This window comes from Oncorhynchus tshawytscha, linkage group LG33 (genome assembly GCF_018296145.1).
Source record: "Oncorhynchus tshawytscha isolate Ot180627B linkage group LG33, Otsh_v2.0, whole genome shotgun sequence".
NCBI lineage: Eukaryota > Metazoa > Chordata > Actinopteri > Salmoniformes > Salmonidae > Oncorhynchus > Oncorhynchus tshawytscha.
Window position 1 is genome coordinate 28,258,760 of NC_056461.1, and position 26,909 is coordinate 28,285,668.

The 26,909-nt window shown below is 41.5% G+C and overlaps 1 protein-coding gene across 2 annotated transcripts in view; it reads left to right on the forward strand.

The window, feature by feature from the left end:
• The window catches only part of LOC112231066 (protein unc-13 homolog B), a 122,520-nt gene extending 96,331 nt beyond the window's left edge, over positions 1-26,189 (forward strand). For both annotated transcript variants that reach the window (XM_024397595.2, XM_024397596.2), the window contains 13 exons: positions 2,414-2,540; positions 2,626-2,722; positions 3,547-3,690; positions 7,320-7,397; positions 7,494-7,571; positions 11,557-11,645; positions 11,834-11,980; positions 12,136-12,259; positions 21,829-21,960; positions 22,134-22,281; positions 22,939-23,031; positions 23,142-23,301; positions 23,425-26,189. In XM_024397595.2, the coding sequence (XP_024253363.2) occupies positions 2,414-2,540; positions 2,626-2,722; positions 3,547-3,690; positions 7,320-7,397; positions 7,494-7,571; positions 11,557-11,645; positions 11,834-11,980; positions 12,136-12,259; positions 21,829-21,960; positions 22,134-22,281; positions 22,939-23,031; positions 23,142-23,301; positions 23,425-23,710 (1,703 nt within the window). In that variant the 3' untranslated portion in view covers positions 23,711-26,189. The remainder of the gene's footprint in view (positions 1-2,413; positions 2,541-2,625; positions 2,723-3,546; positions 3,691-7,319; positions 7,398-7,493; positions 7,572-11,556; positions 11,646-11,833; positions 11,981-12,135; positions 12,260-21,828; positions 21,961-22,133; positions 22,282-22,938; positions 23,032-23,141; positions 23,302-23,424) is intronic.
• The last annotated feature ends 720 nt before the right edge of the window (positions 26,190-26,909 follow it).

Genomic DNA, 26,909 nt, shown 5'->3' on the forward strand with positions numbered 1-26,909 from the left:
GTCTGCAAACTTGATGATTGAGTTGGAGGCGTGCATGGCCACGCAGTCGTGGGTGAACAGGGAGTACAGGAGAGGACTCAGAACGCACCCTTGTGGGGCCCCAGTGTTGAGGATCAGCGGGGTGGAGATGTTGTTACCTACCCTCACCACCTGGGGGCGGCTCGTCAGAAAGTCCAGTACCCAGTTGCACAGGGCGGGGTCGAGACCCAGGGTCTCGAGCTTGATGACGAGTCTGGAGGGTACTATGGTGTTAAATGCTGAGCTGTAGTTGATGAACAGCATTCTCACATAGGTATTCCTCTTGTCCAGATGGGTTAGGGCAGTGTGGTTGCAATTGCGTCGTCTGTGGACCTATTGGGGCGGTAAGAAAATTGGAGTGGGTCTAGGATGTCAGGTAGGGTGGAGGTGATATGGTCCTTGACTAGTCTCTCAAAGCACTTCATGATGACGGAAGTGAGTGCTACGGGGCGGTAGTCGTTTAGCTCAGTTACCTTGGCTTTCTTGGCAACAGGAACAATGGTGGCCCTCTTGAAGCATGTGGGAACAGCAGACTGGGATAAGGGTTGATTGAATATGTCCGTAAACACACCAGCCAGCTGGTCTGCGCATGCTCTGAGGACACGGCTGGGGATGCCATCTGGGCATGCAGACTTGCAAGGGTTAACACATTTAAATGTTTTACTCACATCGGCTGCAGTGAAGGAGAGTCCGCAGGATTTGGTAGCAGGCTGTGTCAGTGGCACTGTATTGTCCTCAAAGCTGGCAAAGAAGTTGTTTAGTCTGTCTGAGAACAAGACATCCTGGTCCGCGACGGGGCTGGTTTTCTTTTTGTAATCCGTGATTGACTGTAGACCCTGCCACATACCTCTTGTGTCTGAGCCGTTGAATTGTGACTCTACTTTGTCTCTATACTGACGCTTAGCTTGTTTGATTGCCTTGCTGAGGTTAATAGCTACACTGTTTGTATTCAATCATGTTTCCGGTCACCTTGCCCTGGTTAAAAGCAGTGGTTCGCACTTTCAGTTTCGCGCGAATGCTGCCATCAATCCACGGTTTCTGTTTTGGGAATGTTTTAATAATTGCTGTGGGTACGAAATTGCCGATGCACTTGCTAATGAACTCGCTCACCGAATCAGCGTATTCGTCAATGTTGTTGTTTGAAGCAATGCAGAACATATCCCAATCCACATGATCGAAGCAATCTTGAAGCGTGGAATCAGATTGGTCGGCCCAGTGTTGAACAGACCTGAGCGTGGGAGCTTCCTGTTTTAGTCTCTGTCTATAGGCAGGAAGCAACAAAATGGAGGCGTGGTCAGGGCGGGGGAGGGCTTATGTGTGTCGCGGAAGTTAGAATAACAATGATCCAGGGTTTTACCAGCCCTGGTAGCACAATTGATATGCTGATAGAATTTAGGGAGTCTTGTTTTCAGATTAGCCTTGTTAAAATCCCCAGCTACAATGAATGCAGCCTCGAGATATGTGGTTTCCAGTTTACATAGAGTCAAATAAAGTTCATTCAGGGCCATCGATGTGTCTGCTTGGGGGGGAATATAGCAGCTGTGATTATAATCGAAGAGAATTCTCTTGCTAGATAATGCGGTCGACATTTGATTGTGAGGAATTCTAAGTCAGGTGAACAGAAGGACTTGAGGACCTGTATGTTGTTATGATCACACCAAGTCTCGTTAATCATAAGGCATACCCGCCGCCCCTCTTCTTACCAGAAAGATGCTTGTTTCTGTCGGCTCGATGAGTGAAGAAACCACCTTGCTGTACCGACTCCGAAAGCTTGTCTCGAGTGAGCCATGTTTCCGTGAAACAAGAGACTGTAACGTTCTTTATGTCTCTCTGGAATGCTATCCTTGCTCAGATTTCATCAACCTTGTTGTCAAGAGACTGGACATTGGCGAGTAGTATGCTCGGGAGTGGTGCGCAATGTGCCTGTGTCCGGAGCCTGACCAGAAGACTGCTTCGTCTGCCCCTTTTACGGCTTCGTTGTTTTGGTTCGCCGGCTGGGATCCGATCCATTGTCCTGGGTGGTGGGAAAAACAGAGGATCCGCTTCGGGAAAGTCCTATTCCTGGTCGTAATGATGGTGAGTTGACGTTGCTCTTATGTCCAGTAGTTCCTACCGACTGTATGTAATAAAACCTAAGATTACCTGGGGTACCAATGTAAGAAATAACACGTATAAAAACAAAATACTTCATAGTTTCCTAGGAACGCGACGCGGCCATCTCTGTCGGCGCCGGGAAGAACAATCTAACGACACTGAAGCAGCAAACTTCGTGGAATTTAATATTTGTGTTATTCTCAAAACTTTTGGCCACGACTGTACACACTCAGACATGCGCGCACACACAAACACACACTTAGAGAGACACAAACTCCCACTGGTGTGTTTGTCGCCACAGAGCATGAGAAACACCGGCTGTGTAAGAGTGCTGACTACATGAACCTGCACTTCAAGGTCAAGTGGCTGTACAACGAGTATGTGAAAGACCTGCCAAACTTCAATAGCGTTGTCCCCGACTACCCATCGTGAGTTAACCATGAGTTTTCTAAACTTAACAGAAATGTCTAAAAATAGGTTCACCCTTTTTTACCCCTTACTTCATTCTTTCAGGTGGTTCTTACAGTTTGTGCTGCAGTGGCTGGATGAGAATGAGTACGTTTCCATGGAGTTCATGCACGGAGCTCTGGAGAGAGACAAGAAAGATGGAGTGAGTAACTGATAGTAGTTATTTAAGCAATAAGGCACAAGGGGATGTGGTATATTGTCTGTATACCACGACCCAGGGCTGTTCTCAGGCACAACGCAACACAAAGTGCCTGGAAACAGCCCGTAGCCATATACCACAAACCCTGAGGTGCCTTATTGCTATTATAAACTAGTTACCAACGTAATTAGAACAGTAAAAATAAATGTTTTGTCATACCCATGGTATATGGTCTGATACCACGGCTGTCAGCCAATCAGAATTCAGTGCTCGAACCACCCAGTTTAGAATTCCCTATAGAGCATGGTATATCAGCATGGTAGAATTCAATGGCTATTAGTTCATTCTTACATGCTTTGTTTGAGCTGCTTTTGAAAGCAAAAGTGGAATTAAAAACAGTTATCGGCATTGTTGATTTCGATTTTCATAATAGCAAGCTAGGATTGATGGTTTGGTTAGCTAAACTATTTTAACTGTTTAGTTACCAATGCAACTACTGTAGCTATCTAGTAAACTTTAACTACTTCAGTGGATGTTGAACTTGTTTCTACCAACAAATGAACACATTTCTAGTGGCAAATGTGTTGAATTATAAAATGGATAATCAACTCGGGGCTCTATGCGTTCTCTGGAAAATAATGCAACTCCGTGCAAGGAAGGACAGTTCCAGTCCTTCCTCTGTGGAAGGTGTCATGGAACGCACCTTCCACATTGTTCTTTATTTTCGATAATATGCATAGCCCCTCGTTGATTGTCCCTTACATCTTTGTCAGTTATTCACTATAAACTATATAGTTACCTTTGTCTTCATCCCCTTCTCCTCCCAGTTCCAGCAGACATCTGAGCATGCTCTTTTCTCCTGCTCGGTGGTGGACATCTTCACCCAGCTCAACCAGAGCTTTGAGATCATCAAGAAACTGGACTGTCCTGACCCCAAGATCATGGCTCACTACAGCCGACGATTCGCCAAGGTAACCTTATCCTCCGCATCGTACCTACCTACCTGTCAGAACTCTGTGTACTGTAGACCAATGCCTGGAGGGATAGATTGCTCTCTCATATCTCCACCCTCTGTGAGATTCATGTTAGGGAGCCTCGTCCTGGGTCATGCTTTATTTGGAGTTTTGGCTTGAAATGTTTTTCAAACAATGGGAGGCAGAGTTTGGCATTTGCTCAAACTAGTGTTGTGTTCGAGACCACCTAAAGTGAGAGCGATTCAAGACCAAGACCGGAGCAAATCGAGTCCGAGTCAAGACCAAGACCAAGAATCCATTTCAAGACCATGACTGCAATTCTGTCAAATTGTCACCATGACAAAATGTCCAGTATTTCTGTGTTTATGTTTCAGAATAACATGTAGATTCTTTAGACATTCAGAATAAATGCATGCTGAAGGAAGATAGAGCCACTCTACAAATGATTACTTACCCAAATATAGTGTGGCCTTCTACGCTTTCAGTGAAATGCTAAGGATTTATAAAATTACAACAATATTTATTATTATATTAAAATCTTTTCAATGATGTTCTAATTTAAGCTCTTCAGTGTTTGAACCTGGATCGGGTGAATTTTTTTCAACATTTTGTTAAAAATCGCGCAAAATTTCAACGTCCTGCTACTCATGCCAGGAATATAGTATATGCATATGATTAGTATGTGTGGATAGAAAACACTTTGAAGTTTCTAAAACCGGTTAAATCATGTCTGTGACTATAACAGAACGTGTTTTGCAGGCAAAACCCCAAGAAAAACCTGTTCACAAAAAAGAACAGTATCCCTCCGCCAGTCTCTGTATTGTCTATGGCAAGGGAAAATAGATAGCGTCCAGTTTACAATGCCTACAGCTTCCACACGATGTCGCCAGTACTGGCAATTGGGTTGAAGTTAATCCTTGGTGAAATGAGAAATAGGCACTTCCTGTCATCAAGTACACAGGCAGAAGTTTTGAAAGAGAGAATATCGACCAAGATTTCAAGACCTGCTGCTATTGAATACAGATCGCCCCGTGATCAATTTGATCGATTATTCACGTTTACTAATACCTAAAGTTGGTTTACAAAAGTAGTTTGAAGTGTTTTGTCAAAGTTTATAGGCAACTTTTTTAATTAAAAAAAATGACGTTGCGTTTCGGAAAGCAGATTTTTCCTGGATCAGACGGGCTTAATAAATGGACATTTTGGGTATACATGGACGGATTTAATCGAAAAAAATACCCAATTGTGATGTTTATGGGACATATAGGAGTGCCAACAAAGAAGCTCGTCAAAGGTAATAAATGTTTTATATTTTATTTCTGCGATTTGTGTAGCGCCGGCTACGCTAATTCTTTTGTTTACGTCCCCTTCAGGTATTTTGGGGGGTTGCATACTATCAGATAATAGCTTCTCATGCTTTCGCCGAAAAGCATTTTTAAAATCTGACACGTTGGCTCGATTCACAACGAGTATAGCTTTAATTGAGTACCCTGCATGTGTGATTTAATGAAAGTTTGAGTTTTAACGAGTACTGTATGATTTTGGCGCTACGCATTTCCCTGGGCTAGAGGCTAGATGGGACGTTAACGTCTCGCTTAGCCTCAAGAGGCTTTAGAAATGAAAGGGTTAAAACTAAATAGGAAAAAAGTTATAATCAGGATTTGTCTTTGGTGGTCTCTGGGGAGATAAATCCAGCTAGCTAAGTCAGCCATTGGGACTTTTTGAAGGCCAACGGGTCACTGTGCAATAGAGAGCAGTAATTTTCCATTAGTGAGGTCGGGCACTGATGTTTGGCGATTAGGCCTGGCACTGATGTTTGGCGATTAGGCCTGGCTCTCAGTCAGCGTTCCAATTTATCCCAAAGGTGTTAGATGGGGTTGAGGTCAGGGCTTCCACACCGATCTCGAAAAAGTATTTCTGTATGGACCTCGCTTTATGCACAGGGTATATTGTCATGCTGAAGCAGGAAAGGGCCTTCCCCAAACTGTTGCCACAATGTTGGAAGCACAGAATCGTCTAGAATGTCATTTTTTATTGTATCTTTATTTTACTAGGCAAGTCGGTTAAGAACAAATTCTTATTTTCAATGACGGCCTAGGAACAGTGGATTAACTGCCTTGTTCAGGGGCAGAACAACAGATTTGTTCCTTGTCAACTCAGGGATTCGATCTTGCAACCTTTCGGTTACTAGGCCAACGCTCTAACCACTAGGCTACGCTGCCTTCCCATTGTATGCTGTAGCATTAAGATTTCTCTTCACTGGAACTGAGGCCGAACCACGAAAAACAGCCTCAGACCATTGTTCTTCCTCCACCAAATTTTACAGTTGGCACTATACATTGGGTCAGGTAGTGTTTTCCTGGCATCCACCAAACCAAGTTTCGTCCGTTGGACTGTCAGATGGTGAAACGTGATTCATCACTCCAGAGAATGCGTTTCCACTGCTCCAGATTCCAACGGTGGCAAGCTTTACTCCACTCCACCCGACGCTTGGCATTGCGCATGGTGATCTTAGGCTTGTGTGCGGCTGCTTGGCCATGGAAACCCATTTCATGAAGCTACCGAAACAGTTCTTGTGCTGACATTGTTTCCAGAGGCAGTTTGGAACTCGGTAGGGAGTGTTGGTGCTTCAAAAAAGTACTGAGTAAAGGGTCTGAATACTTATGGAAAAAAGGTATTTCTGTTTGTACATGTTTTATAAATTTGCAAAAATGTTTAAACTTGCTTTTGCTTTGTCATTATGGGGTGTTATGTGTAGATTGAAAAATATTTAATCAATTTTAGAATGAGGCTGTAACATAATGTGGAAAAAGTCATGGGGTCTGAATACTTTCAAAATGCACTGTATGTTTCATGAAATTAGTGTATATATTTTGCCTGGCTGAATGGAAGCTGATATATGGAGTGTTTTACTCTGCTGGTCTCTGGAAGAAATGATGAGTCCTCACTGTCCGAGGCCAAGTCAAGACTGAATAAAAATGTGTCCCACACCCAGACACTCAATATGTGGTCTTGGGACTGAGACCGGTCTCAAGTACGACAACACTGGCTCAAACCTTTGAAACATCCCCAAATCTTATTAAAGTGATTCATGACCGCCCAGAGCATTTTCTAGGCCTGAAAACAGCCAACTCTGCCCTTCAGAGAAATCCTTTACCATTGCTTTTCTTATTTGAGAATAGTGTACGCTTATTACAGATATGAGCCCCAGTAAATCACATTTCAATAAAAGTAGCCGGAGGGACTTTTGAGGGACTAAGGGACTTTCACATTTGTCTAAAAGGAATTGGATATGATATGTTCTCATTAAATCAAAATGACTAATGGGACAACATAATTTAATATACCCTCTCACCTTCTCCCTGGGGCTAGATCCCTGGGGCTAGCCTGGCCTGGCACAGCATACATTCATACTTTCAGAGGCCTTTTGGCAGTAACCTCACATACATACCCTTACTTTAACTTTACAGAATAACCACACTAGCCTCTAGCCTGTGTAAAAAGACCACTTCGCATTCACAGAAAAGGATGACTGTCATTTAGTGGTTTTGATGAAATATATTTCCAAGGACATGTCACCCATATTTAGTTGGACAGTTTTTAATTACTTGTTTTCCTCCCCACAGACTATTGCCAAAGTTCTTCTGCAGTACAGTGCTATTCTGACCAAGAGCTTCCCCTCCTACTCTGACAAAGAGAAGATTGTAAGTCTTCATATCCTGCCTTACACAACATATCATTGGTGGGGGTTTTTGCCGAGTTTTAAACGGGTCTCTGTACCTCTCTCTCCCCCTGTGTAGACGTGTGTACTGATGAATAATGTGCAGCAGTTGCGGATCCAGCTGGAGAAGATGTTTGAGTCCATGGGTGCCAAACGGGTAAGCAGCGACACTATGTATAGGAAGCGATAATAATAAATGGCTTCTTCGACAGATGGGTAAGATGGAGCTGGGGTGGCGGGTGGGGGTGAACTGTGTTCTTCCTCACTGTGCTACGGACCACCAGGAACCTGCTGGAGAAGTCTACAGGCTCAGTGTGTCTCTGGGCTCATGCTGCTAGTTGAGCAGACTTTGGTGTTCGCAGGTTTGGATTTAAAGGAGTGAATGATGTGCTACTCTGGCATCACACCTAGAGAAATAAAGAATCTCAATTATTTGTTATGTGTGAAGTTGTGAACATATGGTTCAATGATGTTGAAACTGCTCTTCATAGACAAGGTCATGAACATGGTATTTGTGTCTTTCTGTACCAGTTAGCAAACAAGGAAGCAATGGTATGGAGATGGTCCACATGATTTAGAGCAGCGGTTCTCAACTGATTTTGCCTCAGGACCTAAATTGAACCAGGTTGTCTGTCGCAACCCAATATTTGCAACGCAAATTTGATAGTAAATGTAGCAGTAATATAACAAGGGAACAGCAGTCCCACCTTTTTCATTGTCAATAAGTCCATTTTTCCCATATTCTTGATGAAGAATGTTAAGCTCACTGATTTGAGACCAGAAAATCAACCAAATCCGCTAAATAGCTCTATATTGAAAATATTGTTAAGATTGAAGATTTCTTTTTAGAGATCAAGTTAATTTAAAAATGTAAGTTAATTTCAACAAACTTTTCTCAACTGTGACTCAGCAGTTGAGAATCGCTGATTTAGAGTATCGTTGATGTCATCCTGTCATGAAGAATAGAGCATTAGATAAATAGCATACTGTACTGTATAAGCCACTTCTTATTGTGTAGACTAGACTGTTACATTAACATATGCCCTTGGTGATTTATATTATTTCCCTACATCAACTTCCTTGAGGGCAAAAAGCTATGTATGGTCTGACCTTCCCTATGTTTAGCATCCCTACTTTAAGAGCACAATGTAGTTATATGTACAGTGCCAGTCAAAAGTTTGGACACACCTACTCATTCAAGGGTTTTTCTTTATTTTTATGATTTTCTACATTGTAGAATAATAGTGAAGACATCAAAACTATTAAATAAACTATGGCATTCTCTCAACCAGCTTCACCTGTAATGCTTTTACAACAGTCTTGAAGCAGTTCCCACATATGCTGAGCACTTGTTGGCTCCTTTTCCTTCACTCTGCGGTCCAACTCATCCCAAACCATGTCAATTGGGTTGAGATTGGGTGATTGTGGAGAACAGGTCATCTGATGCAGCACTCATCACTCTCCTTCTTGGTCAAATAGTCCTTACACAGCCTGGAGGTGCGCTGGATCATTGTCCTGTTGAAAAACAAATTATAGTTACACAGAATGGTGTGGTAGCCATGCTGGTTAGGTGTGCCTTGAATTCTAAATCAATCACAGACAGTGTCACCAGCAAAGCACACCATCACCCCTCCTCCTCCATGCTTCACGATGGGAACCACACATACGGAGATCATCAGTTTACCTACTCTGCGTCTCACAAATTTGGACTCATCAGACCAAAGGACAGATTTCCACTTGTTTTTTGGCCCAAGCAAGTCTCTTCTTCTTATTGGTGTCCTTTAGTAGTGGTTGCTTTGCAGCAAATCAACCATGAAGGCCTGATTCACGCAGTCTCCTCTGAACAGTTGATGTTGTTATTTGAACTCTGTGATGCATTTGTTTGGGCTGCAATATCTAAGGCTGGTAACTCTAATGAACTTATCCTCTGCAGCAGAGTTAACTCTGGGTCTTCCTTTCCTGTGGCGGTCCTCATCATAGCGCTTGATTGTTTTTGAGATTTCCCACATTGACTGAAAGTAATGATGGCCTGTCGTTTCTCTTTGCTTATTTGAGCTGTTCTTGCCATAATATGGACGTGGTCTTTTACCAAATAGGGCTATCTTCTGTATACCACCCCTACCTTGTCACATCGCAACTGACTCGCTCAAACGCATTAGGAAGGAAAGAAATTCCACAAATTTAACTTTTAGCAAGGCACATCTGTTAATTGAAATGCATTCCAGGTGACTACCTCATGAAGCTGGATGAGAGAATGCCAAGAATGTGCAAAGCTGTCATCAAGGCAAAGGGTGGCTACTTTGAAGAATCTCAAATATAACAAATATTTTGATTTGTTTAACACATTTTTTGGTTACTACATGATTCTAAATGTGTTATTTCATAGTTTTGACGTATTCACTATTATTCTACAATGTAGAAAATATTGAAAGTAAAGAAAAGCTGTATGTTAAGTATGAAGAGGACCGGCTTCATTCTGAATTATTGTCCCATTCTTACTGAGTTGTAACTGAGTTATTGGATGTTGAGTAAAGTAGTTTGGCTTAGTAATCCCTTAGTATTGGTTTACACACCCATGATTGAATTGTAGCACAAAAGTTTGATAACTTGAGATATTTCCTTCACTGCTAAATATTGACAAGCAGGAGGATAATGAGGAAGATAAGGTGGTTGTGCATTCCCTTTTGATTGGGGGCAGTTTGATAGTTACCAAAGTGGTGTTGTAGATAGAGTATGTAAATCACCTCCCACATGACCAGCAGGTCATAACTGATTATGTGGATAGAAAGACTCTGGTTGGTTTATGTTATCATTAGAAGACTGCACATGGAGTCCGTGGAATAAAGTTAACCCCACAGAGATCCTATTAAATTACTCTCATTCCTAATTTTATGGTTCACCCTCTATAGAGCCTTTAGGAATCCCCATCGTGAAACCATAAAAGAGGAAAAGGTGGGTTAGTGTGTGTCTTTCTCCCTGCGTTGTGTAGTTGAGGGGTAGCTATGCTGCTCACAAAAATGACACTGGTTCATTGGTCAAAAGATTTACTTGCTCTTCAGGTATTTGCCATATATTGCTAGCAGTGTGGGTTGTTTTTACTCAATGCGATCTCTTCATAAGAGATGGCAGTACATGTTGCCATATCTTTTCTTCCCTACCGCTCTCGGATAGCCTGAAAAGAAAGAGGAGGTAAAGGTGAGTGTAGTGAGGATGTGACATCCTCAGTGAGTGGCAATCCACACTAACACACTTGTGCATCACAGTCACTAACAGTCACTTACTCAGCAGTATACACACGCACAGGATACTCATGAAAAACATACTCTGTCTCTCCCTATAGCCCCTGTAAGCCTTCCTTGTATCCACTGGTGCAGAACTCATTAAGTAGTCTCCCCCACAGCTGTCCTATACTGTACCCTCGTCTACACCCTAGACATGTAGTCTAGTCCCTGGCAGTCCATGTATCAGCTGGCTTATTGGAGTATTAGCTTAATGGGCCACATCATGTTGTCATCTGTCTGGCTGGGGTTGCTTTAGGCCTCTGTGAGATGGTTTCTGTCAGACCGATGCTGTGGTTGTAGATCTGGGACACGTGACACCTGGTGGCTCCTCTAATAGTGTATACTTCTGAGTCAATATCATGAATCTGCTGTCATAATAAAACTTCATTTTCTTTAATCATATTTCTTTGAAGGTGGTGATTATTACATGCAAAAAGGTGGATTATTCTGCAGGAGTGTGTGTCTAATAAAACAGAGTGACTATAATTAAATAGAAAAGAAGTAGCAGTGACATGTTGTGCATTGCAATTATAGGGAATCTCACTACTTCAGTCAAACATGTCCTATTTTCACTTTCTATGAAAATGTTTGATGCCTTTTCTTGCCGTGCTTGTTAATTTACTGGCGAAAATAACTTTTCCTCCATTGATGATGGATTATCATGTGCTCTACTTTGGCTTGCAATATGCACACTTTACAGTGTGTGTGTTCTCTGGTTTGTGAGAATCATGCTGATATAACATGTTACATGGTAAAGTAAAACGTGCCGTACTCGTACTTATCAGACTGTCTTCTCTGCGTCTGTCTGCCTTAATGTCTATCTTTATGCCTTTCTCTTTCTGCCTGTCTGTCCATCTGCAGCTGGACACAGACGCTAGTGACCTCCTGAATGAGCTTCAGGTCAAGCTGAACAATGTGCTGGATGAGCTGAGTACCACATTTGGAAACAGGTACACACACCCACACACACACACACACACACACACAACGCAGTCCCAAGATTCAAACATGTACACTCTCCCCATACTCTACAACTCACCCATTCCTAATGTTTGTACTGTAATCTCTTGCACACAGACTCTGTAGTCAATTTTTTTGCTCTGACCTATAACCTCTGTGGCTCCTTTCTCTCCTATAGTTTCCAGGTCCATATTGATGACTGTATGAGACAGATGGCCTCTCTGCTCTATCAGATCAAGGGCCCAGTCAACGCCAACATCCACAACGTGGTGGAGGCCGACTCCGACAACATGCTGCGGCCACTCATGGACTTCTTGGATTCAAAGTGAGTGGATCCCTTGATTCTCTCCTGCTTTGCTATGGTCACTGTTTTGGTGGCGTACATTTTAGGGCCTTCTCTATGAAGTCAAAGGTGTTATTGTCAGTATGTTGTGCCATGTTGCATGGCACAACATACATTGAGTGTGTGTATGTATGCAGGTTGACGCTGTTTGCCTCGGCGTGTGAGAAGACGGTTCTGAAGCGGGTTCTGAAGGAGCTGTGGAGGATTGTGATGAGCAGCCTGGAGAAGACCATTGTCCTTCCGCAAGGAAATGGCACCTTTGTAAGACCTAACATCCTCAACATTCACCTTTTAAAACGTGGCCTTTTTCTCATGGCTCTCTACTCCAAACACTCTCCTAATGTTATGCATGTTCTTTTCCTCCCCATTTGGAAAAAAAAACACATTTTACGTGGAGGTTAAATATTTATGTCAAATACATGTAGATACATTTGCACCTTTGCTAAAATGCATGTAATGCCTTAAAATGTACTCCAGAGATGCATGTGCAGTACCAGTCAGACGTTTGGACACACCTACTCATTCAAGGGTTTTTCTTTATTTTTTACTATTTTCTAATAGTGAATACTTCAAAACTATGACAGCTTTGCACACTCTTGGCATTCTCTCAACCAGCTTCACCTGGAATGCTTTTCCAACAGTCTTGAAGCAGTTTCCACATATGCTGAGCACTTGTTGGCTTCTTTTCCTTCAATCTGCGGTCCAATTCATCCCAAACCATCTCAGTTGGTTGAGGTCGGGTGATTGTGGTGGCCAGGTCATCTGATGCAGCACTCATCACTCTCCTTCTTGGTCAAATAGCTCTTACACAACCTGGAGGTGTGTTGGGTCATTCTCGTTAAAAAACAAATGATAGTCCCACTAAACACAAACCAGAAGGTATGGCATATCGTTGTGGTAGCCATGCTGGTTAAGTGTGCCTGGAATTCTAAATAAATCACAGACCATGTCACCAGAAAAGCACCCCCACACCTCCTTCATGCTTCATGGTGGGAATCACACATGCGGAGATCATCCGTTCACCTACTCTGCGTCTCACAAAGACACAGCAGTTGGAACCGAATGTCTCAAATTTGGACTCATCAGACCAAAGGACAGATTTCCACTGGTCTCATGTCCATTGCTTGTGTTTCTTGGCCCAAGCAAGTCTCTTCTTATTATTGGTGTCCTTTAGTAGTGGTTTCTTTTCAGCAAATCGATCATGAAGACCTAATTCACGCAGTCTCCTCCGAACAGTTGATGTTGAGATGTCTGTTACTTGAACTCTGTGATACATTTATTTGGGCTGCAATATCTGAGGCTGGTAACTCTAATGAACTTATCCTCTGCCGCAGAGTTAACTCTGGGTCTTCCTTTCCTGTGGCAGTCCTCATGAAAGCCAGTTTCATCATAGCACATGATGGTTTTTGCGACTGCACTTGAAGAAACTTTCAAAGTTCTTGACATTTTGTGGATTGATTGACCTTCATGTCTTAAAGTAATGATGGACTGTCGTTTCTCTGCTTATTTGAGCTGTTCTTACAATAATATGTACTTAGTCCTATTTGGTAAAAGACTATCTTCTGTATACCACCCCTACCTTGTCACAACACAACTGATTGATTGGCTCAAATACATTAAGAAGGAAAGAAATTCCACAAATGTAACTTTTAACAAGGCACACCTATTAATTGAAATGTATTCCAGGTGACTACCTCATGAAGCTGGTTGAGAGAATGCCAAGAGTGTGCAAAGCTGTCATCAAGGCAAAAAATGGCTACTTTGAAGAATCTCAAATGTAAAATATGATTCCATATGTGTTATTTCATAGTTTTGATGTCTACACTATTATTCTACAATGTAAAATATTAAAATTAAGAAAAACCCTGGAAAGAGTAGGTGTGTCCAAACTTCTGACTGGTACTGTACATACATTTGTGTATTTACTCAAATGAATGTAATGCCTGACAATAATCCAGAAATGCTTGGGTATGACATCTAGACTTCAGGGTGGCCAAAGTGCTTCCAAATTCATCTTCTAATATTACTCTTTACGTATTGGCTAATGGAGATACTTTTTTTGGCCACAAAGCCAAAACTGGCAGTGATATCATTTTAATTGTTTGTTCTGTCATAAAGAGCACATGTTCAACTTCATTAAAAAAAAATCCCTTCTCAAGGTATTTTTTTAAAACTATATTAAGGGACTTCGTTTTTATCGATGAAAAAAAAACTATACATCGTACAATGCTCCACAATGTGTCAAAGTGTAGGTCTAGGTCCTCCAATGAGAGGCATTATATTCTACAATGTTTTGGTTCCAATTGTTTTTCCACCGTTAGTTTTTCCCATTGGTATTGATGAAATACTTAAAGCTGTGTTTCAAGTAGACTTACCTTGGCATGACAATTTGAAAACCATGTAAGTCTCTTTCGGACAAGGTGACCTTTATCAATATATTTGTCTTTATTCACTCTCAGATTCGAAAATTCTTAATTCATTTATACCCCCAAGCCATAAGACTCCTGAACATGTAATCAAATGGCTACCCGGACTATTTGCATTGTGTACCCCCCCACCCCTCTTTTACGCTGCTGCTACTCTGTTTATCATATATGCATAGTCACTTTAACTATACATTCATGTACATACTACCTCAATGAACCCGACCAACCAGCACATTGGCTAACCAGGCTATCTGTCTTGTGTCCCACCACCCGCCAACCCCTCTTTTACACTACTGCTACTCTCTGTTAATCGTATATGCATAGTCACTTTAACCATATCGACATGTACATACTACCTCAATCAGCCTGACTAACTGTATATAGCCTGTATATAGCCTTGCTACTGTATATTGCCTCGTTACTTTTATAGCCTCGCTACTGTATATTGCCTCGCTACTGTTATTTTTTACTGTTGATTTTATTTCTTTACTTACCTATTGTTCACCTAATACCTTTTTTTAAAATTGCACTGTTGGTTAGAGCCTGTAAGTAAGCATTTCACTGTAAGGTATTCGGCGCACGTGACAAATAAACTTTGATTTGATTTAATTAGCATCAAAGTAGACATCATGCAAAACTACAAATCCCTGCAAGCTTCTACACGTCATCTCTAGCTGACACCTTTGCTAACAGGTATTGTCCATTTTAAACTTGCACCAGAAAGTTCACAGAATTACTACATTTAGCTAACATTAGATAATTAATCCAGAGATTCTTACCTTTGCCTCAATTTGTCAGTCTCGTCCAGATCATCATGGCATTTGTAGTTATTTATGATAGCCACGTTAGCAGCTAATTAGCATTTCATTTTTGGGGGGCTAAATACAGGTGAATATGTTGATAAAAGTTACCTTGTCCTAGAGCAGATATTCCCGAACAGGGGTTCTTCGCATGTTTAAATAGTTCATTTCTATTTTCCAACTGGGCTATACGTTTGGGTGAGTTTTTTTTTTTCTCGCCTGAGTAGCTTCGTTTCACTGCCAAAAATAAAATGAAACCATCTAGTGTTCAGCAAAATAACAACACAATGTCAAATACAGGTAGCCTAGTCAAATAATTAACATCCAATCACATTAACCGTTACTCTGTTGCGGGAATTCCACTAACGGTCCTTGTGTAGCCAAATGTAGCTGCTGCTCATTCCGTTTGCTTGATAATGGATAAATTCTGTCGACAACATAAGTTGTTCTGCTTCCACGAGCACATCCAATGCTAGCATCAGTAATTCTACATGTGTTGTTAGCCCAGCTAGCATGGACAAGAGAGAGCTACGAGAGAGAGCTAAGAGCTACTGCCCCTTACCCGGGAAAGCACAGAACAACAGACCAGGACGTTGGACCATCAAAGAGGTGCAAATATGATGAGAACTGCATTGAGTTGGGGTTCACTTATATTGGGAGTGGTGCTTTTCCTCAGCAAGTGTGTTATATGTGCAAAACTACAACTCAATTAAACCTTCTCTCCTGTGGTGACATTTAGAAACAAAACATGCCATTTTTATTTATTTTTTATTTATTTTTTATTTCACCTTTATTTAACCAGGTAGGCTAGTTGAGAACAAGTTCTCATTTGCAACTGCGACCTGGCCAAGATAAAGCATAGCAGTGTGAACAGACAACACAGAATTACACATGGAGTAAACCATTAACAAGTCAATAACACAGTAGGGGAAAAAAAGAGTCTATATACATTGTGTGCAAAAGGCATGAGGAGGTAGGCGAATAATTACAATTTTGCAGATTAACACTGGAGTGATAAATGATCAGATGGTCATGTACAGGTAGAGATATTGGTGTGCAAAAGAGCAGAAAAGTAAATAAATATAAACAGTATGGGGATGAGGTAGGTAAAATTGGGTGGGCTATTTACCGATAGACTATGTACAGCTGCAGCGATCGGTTAGCTGGTCAGATAGCAGATGTTTGAAGTTGGTGAGGGAGATAAAGTCTCCGATTTTTGCAATTCGTTCCAGTCACAGGCAGCAGAGAACTGGAACGAAAGGCGGCCAAATGAGGTGTTGGCTTTAGGGATGATCAGTGAGATACACCTGCTGGAGTGCGTGCTACGGGTGGGTGTTGCCATCGTTACCAGTGAACTGAGATAAGGCGGAGCTTTACCTAGCATGGACTTGTAGATGACCTGGAGCCAGTGGGCATTTTGAAAAAGAGGCCAGGGTAGTTTTGTGAGCGAGAACTAAGACAACTTTCAAGTAGTAAGACATGTATAAAAGCAAGAGATACCATTAGAAGGGTCTAGAAGTGTCTTATATGGTGAGCTACCGAGTGGCTAGGACAGGCATACTATTGTGGAGGACTTAATTCTTCCTGCTGCCGTGGATATGGCTGGGACAATGCTGGAGGAAAAGGCCAAAATAACTACAGACAATGCCTTCATCAAACAACACTGTTTCACAACGCATCAGTGACATGGCAGAAGATGTTTTGAAACAATTACTGCTTCTCGTACAAGCCAGTGAATTATGTGTGTTACAGCTGGATGAGTCAACAGACGTGGCGGGCCTGGCACAGCCCCTGGTAAATGTCTGTTATGTTTATGGGGGGTCAATTAACCTGTCTGGGAACGGGGTTCCGCTAGAAATCTCATAAATCAAATCTCAAACATACAAGTATTAGGCACCATTTTACAGATACAATTATCATTAATCCAGCCACAGTGTCTGATTTTAAAAATGCTTAACAGCGAAAGCTCCACAAACAATTATGTTAGGTCACCACCAATCACAGAAAAACCCAGCCATTTTTTCAGCCAAAGAGAGGAATCACAAAAAGCACAAATAGAGAAATTTAATCAATAACCTTTGATGATCTTCATCAGATGACACTCAGGACTTCATTTTACACAATACATGTATGTTTTGTTCGATAAAGTGCATATTTATATCCAAAAATCTAATTTTACATTGGCACGTTACGTAAAGTAATGTTTTGCTTCCAAAACATGCGGTGATTTTGCAGAGAGCCACATCACTTGAAAATTCAAGTGTTATGCATGGAACTTTAGATAAACTTCTCCTTTACCTCTGTATCAGATTTCCCAAAAACTTTACGGAAAAAGCATACCATGCAATAATCTGAGTACGGAGCTCAGAGCCCAAACCAGCCAAAAGAAATATCCGCCATGTTGCGCAGTCAATATTAGTCAGAAATAGCATTATAAATATTCACTTACCTTTGATGATTTTCATCAGAATGCACTCCCAGGAATCCCAGATCCACAATAAATGTTTGATTTGTTCGATAAAGTTCATAATTTATGTCCATATACCTCCTTTTGTTAGGGCGTTTTGGTAAACAAATTGAAACGCGCGTGCAACTTCCAGCGGAATGGTCGGACGAAAATTCCAAAAAGTTATGTTACTGTTTTTTTTACTATCATAAATTTTCAATAATGTTCCAAACTGAGAATTCCATTGTCTGTAGAAAACCAATGGAACGAGAGCTACCTCTCGTGAATGCGCATGACTGAGCTCGTGACTGCTGGCAGACCTCTGACTCATTCCCCTCTCATTCAGCCCCCCTTCATAGTAGAAGCATCAAACAAGTTTCTAAAGACGGTTGACATCTAGTGGAAGACTTAGGAAGTGCAATATAACCAATATCCCACTGTAACTTTAATAGGGGCTGAGTTTAAAAACTACAAACCTCAGATTTCCTCTTTGGATTTTTTCTCAGGTTTTTGCCTGCCATGTGAGTTGTGTTATACTCACAGACATCATTCAAACAGTTTTAGAAACTGTTTTAGAAACTGAGTGTTTACTATCCAAGAGTGTTTACTATAATAATATGCATATATTAGTATCTGGGACTGAGTAGGAGGCAGTTTACTCTGGGCATGCTTTTCATCCAAAAGTGAAAATGCTTCCCCCTAGCCCAAATAGGTTAAGGAAGACATCCTCTTCTGCAAACCACTGGCAACCAGGACAACAGGAGAGGATATTTTAAAAGTACTGGAAAGCTTTGTGACATCAAATGGACTTTGGTGGTCAATATGTGTTGGTGTCTGTACTGATGGCGCAAAAGCCATGACGGAGACATAGTGGAGTGGTAACACGCGTGCAAGCAGTTGCTCCCGATGCCACTTGGGTACACTGCAGCATCCACCGAGAGGCTCTTGCTGCCAAGGGAATGCCTGACAGCTTGAAAGATGTTTTGGACACTACAGTGAAAATTATTAACTTTGTTTAAGGAAGGCCCCTGAACTCTCGTGTATAATCTGCACTATGCAATGATATGGGCAGCCACCATGTAACGCTTTTACAAAATACAGAAGTGAGCTGGTTATCAAGGAGCAAAGTATTGACATGTTTTTTTGAATTGAGAGACGTGCTTAAAGTTTTCTTTACAGACCTTAATTTTCACTTGTCTGTCCGTTTGCATGATGAGTTTCTCACACGGCCTGTCTGGGTGAAGTTTTTTCTCGTCTGAATGGTCTGAATCTAGGATACAGGGACTCTGCAACTATATTCAATGTAAGGGTCAAAATTGAGGCTATGACTGAGCAGTTGGAGCTCTTCTCTTTCTGCATTAACAAGGACAACAAACAGATCTTTCCATCATTGTATGATTTTTTTTTTGTTTGCAAATGAGCTAAAGCTTACGGACAATGTCAAATGTCATATAGCAAAGCACCTGAGTGAGTTGGGTGCGCAATTACGCAGGTACTTTCCCGAAACGGATGACACAAACAAATGGATTCGTTATCCCTTTCATGCCCTGCCACTTACCGATATCTGAACAAGAGAGCCTCATCGAAATTGCCGCAAGCGCTTCTGTTAAAATTGAATTTAAATCAGAAGCCACTGCCAGATTTCTGGATTGGCTGCTCTCAGCCTTGGCAAATCTAACTTTTAAGACCCTGATGCCCTTTGCAACCACTTACCTATGTGAGAGTTGATTCTCGGCACTCACTAGTATGACAACTAAATACAGGCTCAGAATGTGTGTGGAAAATAATTTAAGACTGAGACTCACTCCAATACAACCCAAGATACAGTTGAAGTTGGAAGTTTAAATACACCTTAGCCAAATACATTTAAACTCAGTTTTCACAATTCCTGACATTTAATCCTAGTAAAAATTCCCTGTTTTAGGTCAGTTAGGATCACCACTTTATTTTAAGAAGGTGAAATGTCAGAATAATAGTAGAGAATTATTTATTTCAGCATTTCTTTCTTTCATCACGTTCCCAATTGGTCAGAAGTTTACGTAAACTCAATTAGTATTTGGTAGCATTGCCTTTAAATTGTTTAACTTTGTTCAAACGTTTCGGGTAGCCTTTCACAAGCTTCCAACAATAAGTTGGGTGAATTTTGGCCAATTCCTCCTGACAGAGCAGGTGTAACTGAGTCAGGTTTGTAGACCTTGCTCGCAAACGCTTTTTCAGTTCTGCCCTCAAAATTTCAATAGGATTGAGGTCAGGGCTTTGTGATGGCCACTCCAATTCCTTGAGTTTGTTGTCCTTAATCCATTTTGCCACAACTTTGGAGGTATGCTTGGGGCCATTGTCCATTTGGAAGACCCATTTGTGACCAAGCTTTAACTTCCTGACTGATGTCTTGAGATGTTGCTTCAATATATCCACATTTTCTCTCATGATGATGCCATCTATTTTGTGAAGTGCACCAGTCCCTCCTGCAGAAAAGCACCCCCACAACATGATGCTGCCACCCACGTGCTTCACGGTTGGGATGGTGTTCTTCGGCTCTTTTTCCTCCAAAAATAACGATGGTCAATATGGCCAAACAGTTCTATTTTTGTTTCATCAGACCAGAGGACATTTCTCCAAAAATAACCATCTTTGTCCCCATGTGCAGTTGCAAACTGTAGTCTGGCTTTTTTATGGCGGTTTTGGAGCAGTGGCTTCTTCCTTGCTGAGCGGCCTTTCAAGATATGTTGATATAGGACTCATTTTACTGTGGATATAGATACTTTTGTACCTGTTTCCTCCAGCATCTTCACAAGGTCATTTGCTGCTGTTCTGTGATTTATTTGCACGTTTCACACCAAAGTACGTTCATCTCTAGGAGACAGAACGCGTCTCCTTCCTGAGTGGTATGACTGCTGTGTGGTCCCATGGTGTTTATACTTGTGTACTATTGTTTGTACAGATGAACGTGGTACCTTCAGGTGTTTGGAAATTTCTCCCAAGGATGAACCAGACTTGTGGAGGTCTCCAATTCTTTTCCTGAGGTCTTGGCTGATTTCTTTTGATTTTTCCCATGTCGTCAAGCAAAGAGCCACTAAGTTTGAATGTAGGCCTTGACATAAATCAAAAGGTACACCTCCAATTGACTCAAATTATGTCAATTAGCCCATCAAAAGCTTCAAATGCCATGACATAATTTTCTGGAATTTTCCAAGCTGTTTAAAGGCACAGTCAACTTAGTGTATGTAAACTTCTGACCCACTGGAATTGTGATACAGTGAATTATAAGTGAAATAATCTGTCTATAAACAATTGTTGGAAAACTTACTTGTCATGCACAAAGTAGATGTCCTAACCACCTTGCCAAAACTATAGTTTGTTAACAAGATATGTGTGGAGTGGTTGAAAAATGAGTTTTAATGACTCCAACCTCAGTGTATGTAAACTTCCGACTTCAACTATATGTGCATCCTTTCAAGCACACCCTTCTCAGTAACCTATGGTGAGTTATTCACAATTTTCGATGACCTAATAAGGTTTTATATGTAAGATGGTTAAATAAAGAGCAAAATGATTTATGATTACAATATTATTATTTGTGCCCTGATCCTATAAGAGCTCTTTGTCACTTCCCATGAGCCGGGTTGTGACAAAACTCACACTCATTCTTATGTTTAATAAATGTATTGTATAGTGTGTGTGTGTGTGGGTGGGGGGGTACAATGATTGGTGGCTTACAATGATGGCTTAAAACAACATTTGAGAGTGCGATGACCCTGGCGCCAGAGGAGGTACGCAGCTGGAGGTTGAATGTTTGAAGGGGTACGGGACTATAAAAAGTTTGGGAACCACTGTCCTAGAGATTTACACGGTTATCAAAGCGTCACACCAGGGTAAGCCTACATGAAACACATCTCTTATTTTAAGTGTTTCTTCACCTGGGTTCACCTGGTCAGTCTGTCATGGAAAGAGCAGTTGTTTATAATGTTTTCTGCACTCATTGTGATAGACATTTGAAATACATTCCTTGATATATGTTGGAAGGCATTTCAATTGCATTAAATATATATATTTATTATTACATTTTTTATTTGGCCTTTTCTACCTATTTCACATGTATCCTAAAAGAAAAATTGTACAAATACATAAAAAAGATATCTATTTTTTTGTGTGGGTCAGGGGGCTCAGATCCTGTCTGCAGCCAAGGAACTGGGACAGCTCTCCAAGCTCAAGGATCACATGGCAGGAGAGGCCAAAAGCCTGACACCTAAACAGTGTGCTGTCATCGATATAGCACTGGACACAATCAAGGTTTGTGTTATGTTTAAGTTCATAGTGACGCCTGTGATAAAGTTACTACTTACAGTAGTTGCTGAAGATGACTTGGTTGCTGAGCATTTAATTACCGTCCTCATTCATTGCATAGGAGGAAAACAATCCTTCCGTCTCCCTCTCTTTTCCCATATTTACCCTTTCTTCTGCAGCAATACTTCCATGCTGGAGGAAACGGTCTGAAGAAGGCTTTCCTGGAGAAGAGTTCTGAGTTGACCTCACTACGCCACGCTCTGTCCCTCTACACACAGACCACAGACACACTCATTAAGACCTTCGTCACAACACAACACGCACAAGGTAAGGCGCGCGCACACACAATTGCATCAGTCTGTGTTCCATTGTTTCTAAATAAATACTGTACACAACACAGTCCTAAAATAACTTTTGTTTCTCCCCTGCCTTGCCACCAGGGGTCACCAGGGGTCTTGAGTACTGTTATATTCCAGTAAAGGGCTTGAAGTTGATCTATCAGCTAAATATTGTCTGTCTCTATTACTTACCTATTAACTAACTTTATCTGTCTGTGTGACTGTTCTGTGAGTTGAAGTCTAACATGACTCTGCTGCCATTTGATGTGTTTTTTGCTGTTTGTCTTCTCTCTTGTTATCTCCTCTGCTGCCTCCTCACCAGTGCACAATGGGAAGGGTATTAGGTTAACTCCCAATGAAAAAATACAACCCTCCAGGGGTAGGTTGTGCCAACAATGGATAGCATGTGCCAACAACCCCTCCCTCCTTTACTCTGTGACTGTACATAAACCCCTAACCATCTGCCCCTGCCCCTGTGGGTGAGTTTGCCCCAAACATCAACCCTGACTGCTCCTCCTCCTGGTTGTATGACACTACCCATGCCCTCTCCTCCTCCTCCTCCCTGACGGATACTACTCCTGGTATCTATAACCACTGACCACCACTGGAAGATCATGTCTTGTGTTTCTATCTGTGTGTACGCTAGGCTCAGGAGTGGACAAGCCAGTTGGAGAGATATCCATACAGATGGACCTATTCACCCATCCTGGGACTGGGGAGCACAAAGTCACTGTCAAAGGTTCTTATAGGGATTTGTAAAGGTTTAAGGGAAAATGACTATAATGAACCATTATCTCTGTTTCTCCCTGTCCCAACAAACTAACAATCTCCTTCCTCATTGTGTATCAGTGGTGGGAGGCAATGATCTGAAGTGGCAGACGTCTGGGATGTTCCGGCCCTTCGTGGAGATCACCATGATCGGACCCCACCTCAGTGACAAGAAGCGCAAGTTCCAAACCAAGTCCAAGAACAACAGCTGGGCGCCCAAGTTCAACGAGACCTTCCACTTGTGAGTGCAGAGCCAAGCAATAGTACAGTAGCCTGTTACCTACATTAACCAATAGTAGCCCCTTGAAATAGCCAATGCTCATCGTAAAAAAGAAAACTCTCCCTCCCCTCAATGTCTCCTCAGTGTCCTGGGCAACGAGGATGGCTTTGAGTGCTACGAACTTCAGATGTGTGTGAAGGACTACTGCTTTGGTCGTGCTGACCGGGTGGTGGGCATGGCTGTGATGCAGCTGAGGGACATGGCAGAGAAAGGCAGCGTGGCGTGCTGGTGCCCTCTGGGCCAGAGTGTCACCATGGATGAGACAGGCCTCACCGCCATGCGCATCCTCTCCCAGCGTTCAAACGACGAGGTGGCCAAGGAGTTTGTCAAACTCAAGTCTGAGATACGTTCTGCGGAGGAGGGCAGATGAGGTCTCCCTAAAGGAGGGGAGGAGTGTGAAGGGCCTCTAGTAAAGACAAGTGGAGAGGGATGGGAGAATCTTTGTCACAGAAGGAAAGCCCCTCGACTTTGGACTAATAATGTTTCCTGGCTGCTACTGGCTGTTTGATGGACACTGGTTCACCAACATACGGTCACTATTTATCACACTCACCTTATGAATCTCTCACTCACTATATCATTCACACACACAGTTTCTCTTTCACTAAGTGGTTATTACACACACTCACACAATACTGTACTTCCTGTGGGTCTGCCAGTCTTGCACTATGGACATGCCATGGGCATTGTGTGCCAGTCACCTCCCTGCCAGCCTGTATGTACTTCAGTACAGGGTCTCCCCCTCATCCCACAAATGTTTGTCATGTGCAATACCCCCCCAACTGTGGCTGTATGTTTGATGCCTTACACTTTGGAAGCTGTGAATGTGTGAAGTTTAGACTATAACCTATAGTACAAAATTGTTTATTTATCTTCCTCAATCTCAATTTAGTGTTCTTCAGGATCCGTGTTAGTCTCATCGATGCTACTTTAAGGGTCCAAACACGGGATGTCTTGGTTGGTGCATCGGTCAAGGTAGATTCACCTGGTTTCTATCCTTTTGACTTCTACCACATGTCAAGTACCCTGCTCCTAAATATAGTGTATATACATTAGTTTCTGCTGTAGAAAAGGAAAGTGGGTTTTTTTTGTATTGAAAGTGGTGCCTTGTGCTGTTTCTGAAGTGATTTTACATTTGAGTCATCCACCTATTTTCTGACTTGAGGTACTGTAATGCCAACAGCACTCAATGTAAAGGGGTTGTGTGTGCCCTGCCAGGAATTGGGCTCTCATTCCTGACCCATTAATCCCGTAAGTGTACCATGTTGACAATGCACTTTGAATTAGTATTTTCTATAATGCTTTTGAGTCTAAATTCAATCAAATTGATTTATAAAGCCCTTCTTTACATCAGCTGATGTCACAAAGTGCTGTACAGATACCCGGCCTAAAACCCCAAACAGCAAGCAATGCAGGTGTAGGAGCACGGTGGCTTGGAAAAACTCCCTAGAAAGGCCAAAACCTAGGAAGAAACCTAGAGAGGAACCAGGCTATGAGGGGTGGCCAGTCCTCTTCTGGCTGTGCTGTGTGGAGATAAATTGACATCAACATCGTCAACCCAAGGGCTGCCTTCAATAGAGAGAGAAACTTCCATTAAGAATAGATGGAGATGTGAGCATGTTTAATCGCTTATTACAGTACATCAAAGTGCAGTGGTGTATGGAGGGCCGTGTCTTAAACTTTGTATTCACTAGGAAATAACCCTGGCGAAGACATTTAATACATGCTTTACAAACATTTGGCTAATCTTGCCAACCTTCTATGACACAGACATTTTATTTATCGTTTTTTTTTAATGTATTTATTCCAGATGACGAATGGGGTCTACTATTGCAAACAAAGAGGGCTACTAGATTTGCATTTGAGTATTGTTTGCAGTGGTTGTTTTGAATGGCTTTGTGCTGCAGTACCCTACAGATACTAACTGGACCTAGAGGATATTTTGGGACCAGAGGAGTTTAAACAGTTTTTGTCTCCGTTGAAGAAAAACAATTATTTTCCAGCTATGTTTCCTTGTATCTCTGAGTGGCCTTGCTACTGTGATGAGAATAGAAGCTGTCTATTTAATACCTGTTTTACCCCTTATTTTCTGTGTATTTCTTTTGTTGAACAACAATAGAGGATTGGTCAATTTGCCCGAAATCAACTGTATTTAATCATTTTGAAGGATTTATATTTGTTTAATATTTGTTGAGTTGTAGTTATTATTCTCTTAGTCTTTTTTAAAGTTGACATTGAAAATGTGTGTAAACCTTTTTTGGAAACATGGAATGATGGTGGAGCTGTTCAGTACTGTATCAATTCGCTTAAGGTGTGATGCATGCCAGTCAACTTCCTCATAGAAATGAGGGGAGAAAAAAATCACACTCATACTGAAAATATTTTTGTATTTGTCAAGTAACACTGCCATTGTCCATACAATTATAGTCTGTTTGTTGAATAGGAAACCACTGCAAAATCACACACTGCAGAAGTTATATCTGGGCTTTATATACAATATCTACTGTACCAACGTGAAGTCCTACATCTTTTGGGCTGTTGATTTAGGGAAAAATGTCTACCTTTAAGGAGGGCACTGCCACTCTTAACATTACATGTTCCTTGTGCCAAGCTCTCCCCAAATGTTCACTTTTTATCATTTCATTCTGTTTTTAATACATTGTTTGTTTTAACTTGTGAACTTTTGCACTACTATTAAATCACCACAATAGTTAGCAGGTATAGTATATCAGTCAAAGTACTATTGTGAAGTTTTATTTGTATTATTGCTACTGGATAACATTTGGTATTGATCATTTACAATGTGTACATTCCAATTTATGAATTTTGTATAAAGTATTTAAGAAATATCTGTTGATGTGTCTGGCGAATTTAGTGTGTTTTCCTTTACAAAAAAACATGATTCTCATCTCCAGATGTGATAGTTATTCATTAATTTTTACATGACTTGTTTTTTTCCTGCTGTTTTTTGCCAGTAATATTTTGTTTGATAATCAGCATTATTTCATATTGCAGCTATGTTATTTGTAAGAGGTAAAATACAAACCATTGCATAAAACTAAAGAATGTTCGATGTTCACAAATATCCTTTTCCATTTGGTATTTCGTAAATGTCTGGAGGATACCTTGCCATTTCTCTCCAAGCTGCGGGTGTTGAGCTTGGTAGAGCCTTGTTTTATAATAAACACGTGCCCTGAAAAGACCACTGTGCCCTTGAAGAAGGGTCATGAAGATGTCTATCACCACAAGGTAAGACATGCACTCAGTAATAATGACAGTGTCTCTTCAACATTCCTTGGTATCATGTGCGTGTGTGTATCCGTGTGTGTGACCCTGCTTCTGTGGCTGTGCATCCATTTGCCCATTGGCTCATAATGAAGTCCTGGGGACTACAGAGGACCCTTTTGTACTCGTGTCCAGGTTTTGGATTTCACCTGTGGCTCTGAAGCTCTGAGATTCTGTTCAACATCCTCCCCCCACTTTCATAACAATCATCACAATTCCGATGGTATTAACACTTCTAGTCCACATACGAGCAATGCCACGTTCTAAAGGGTAAAACTCATAGA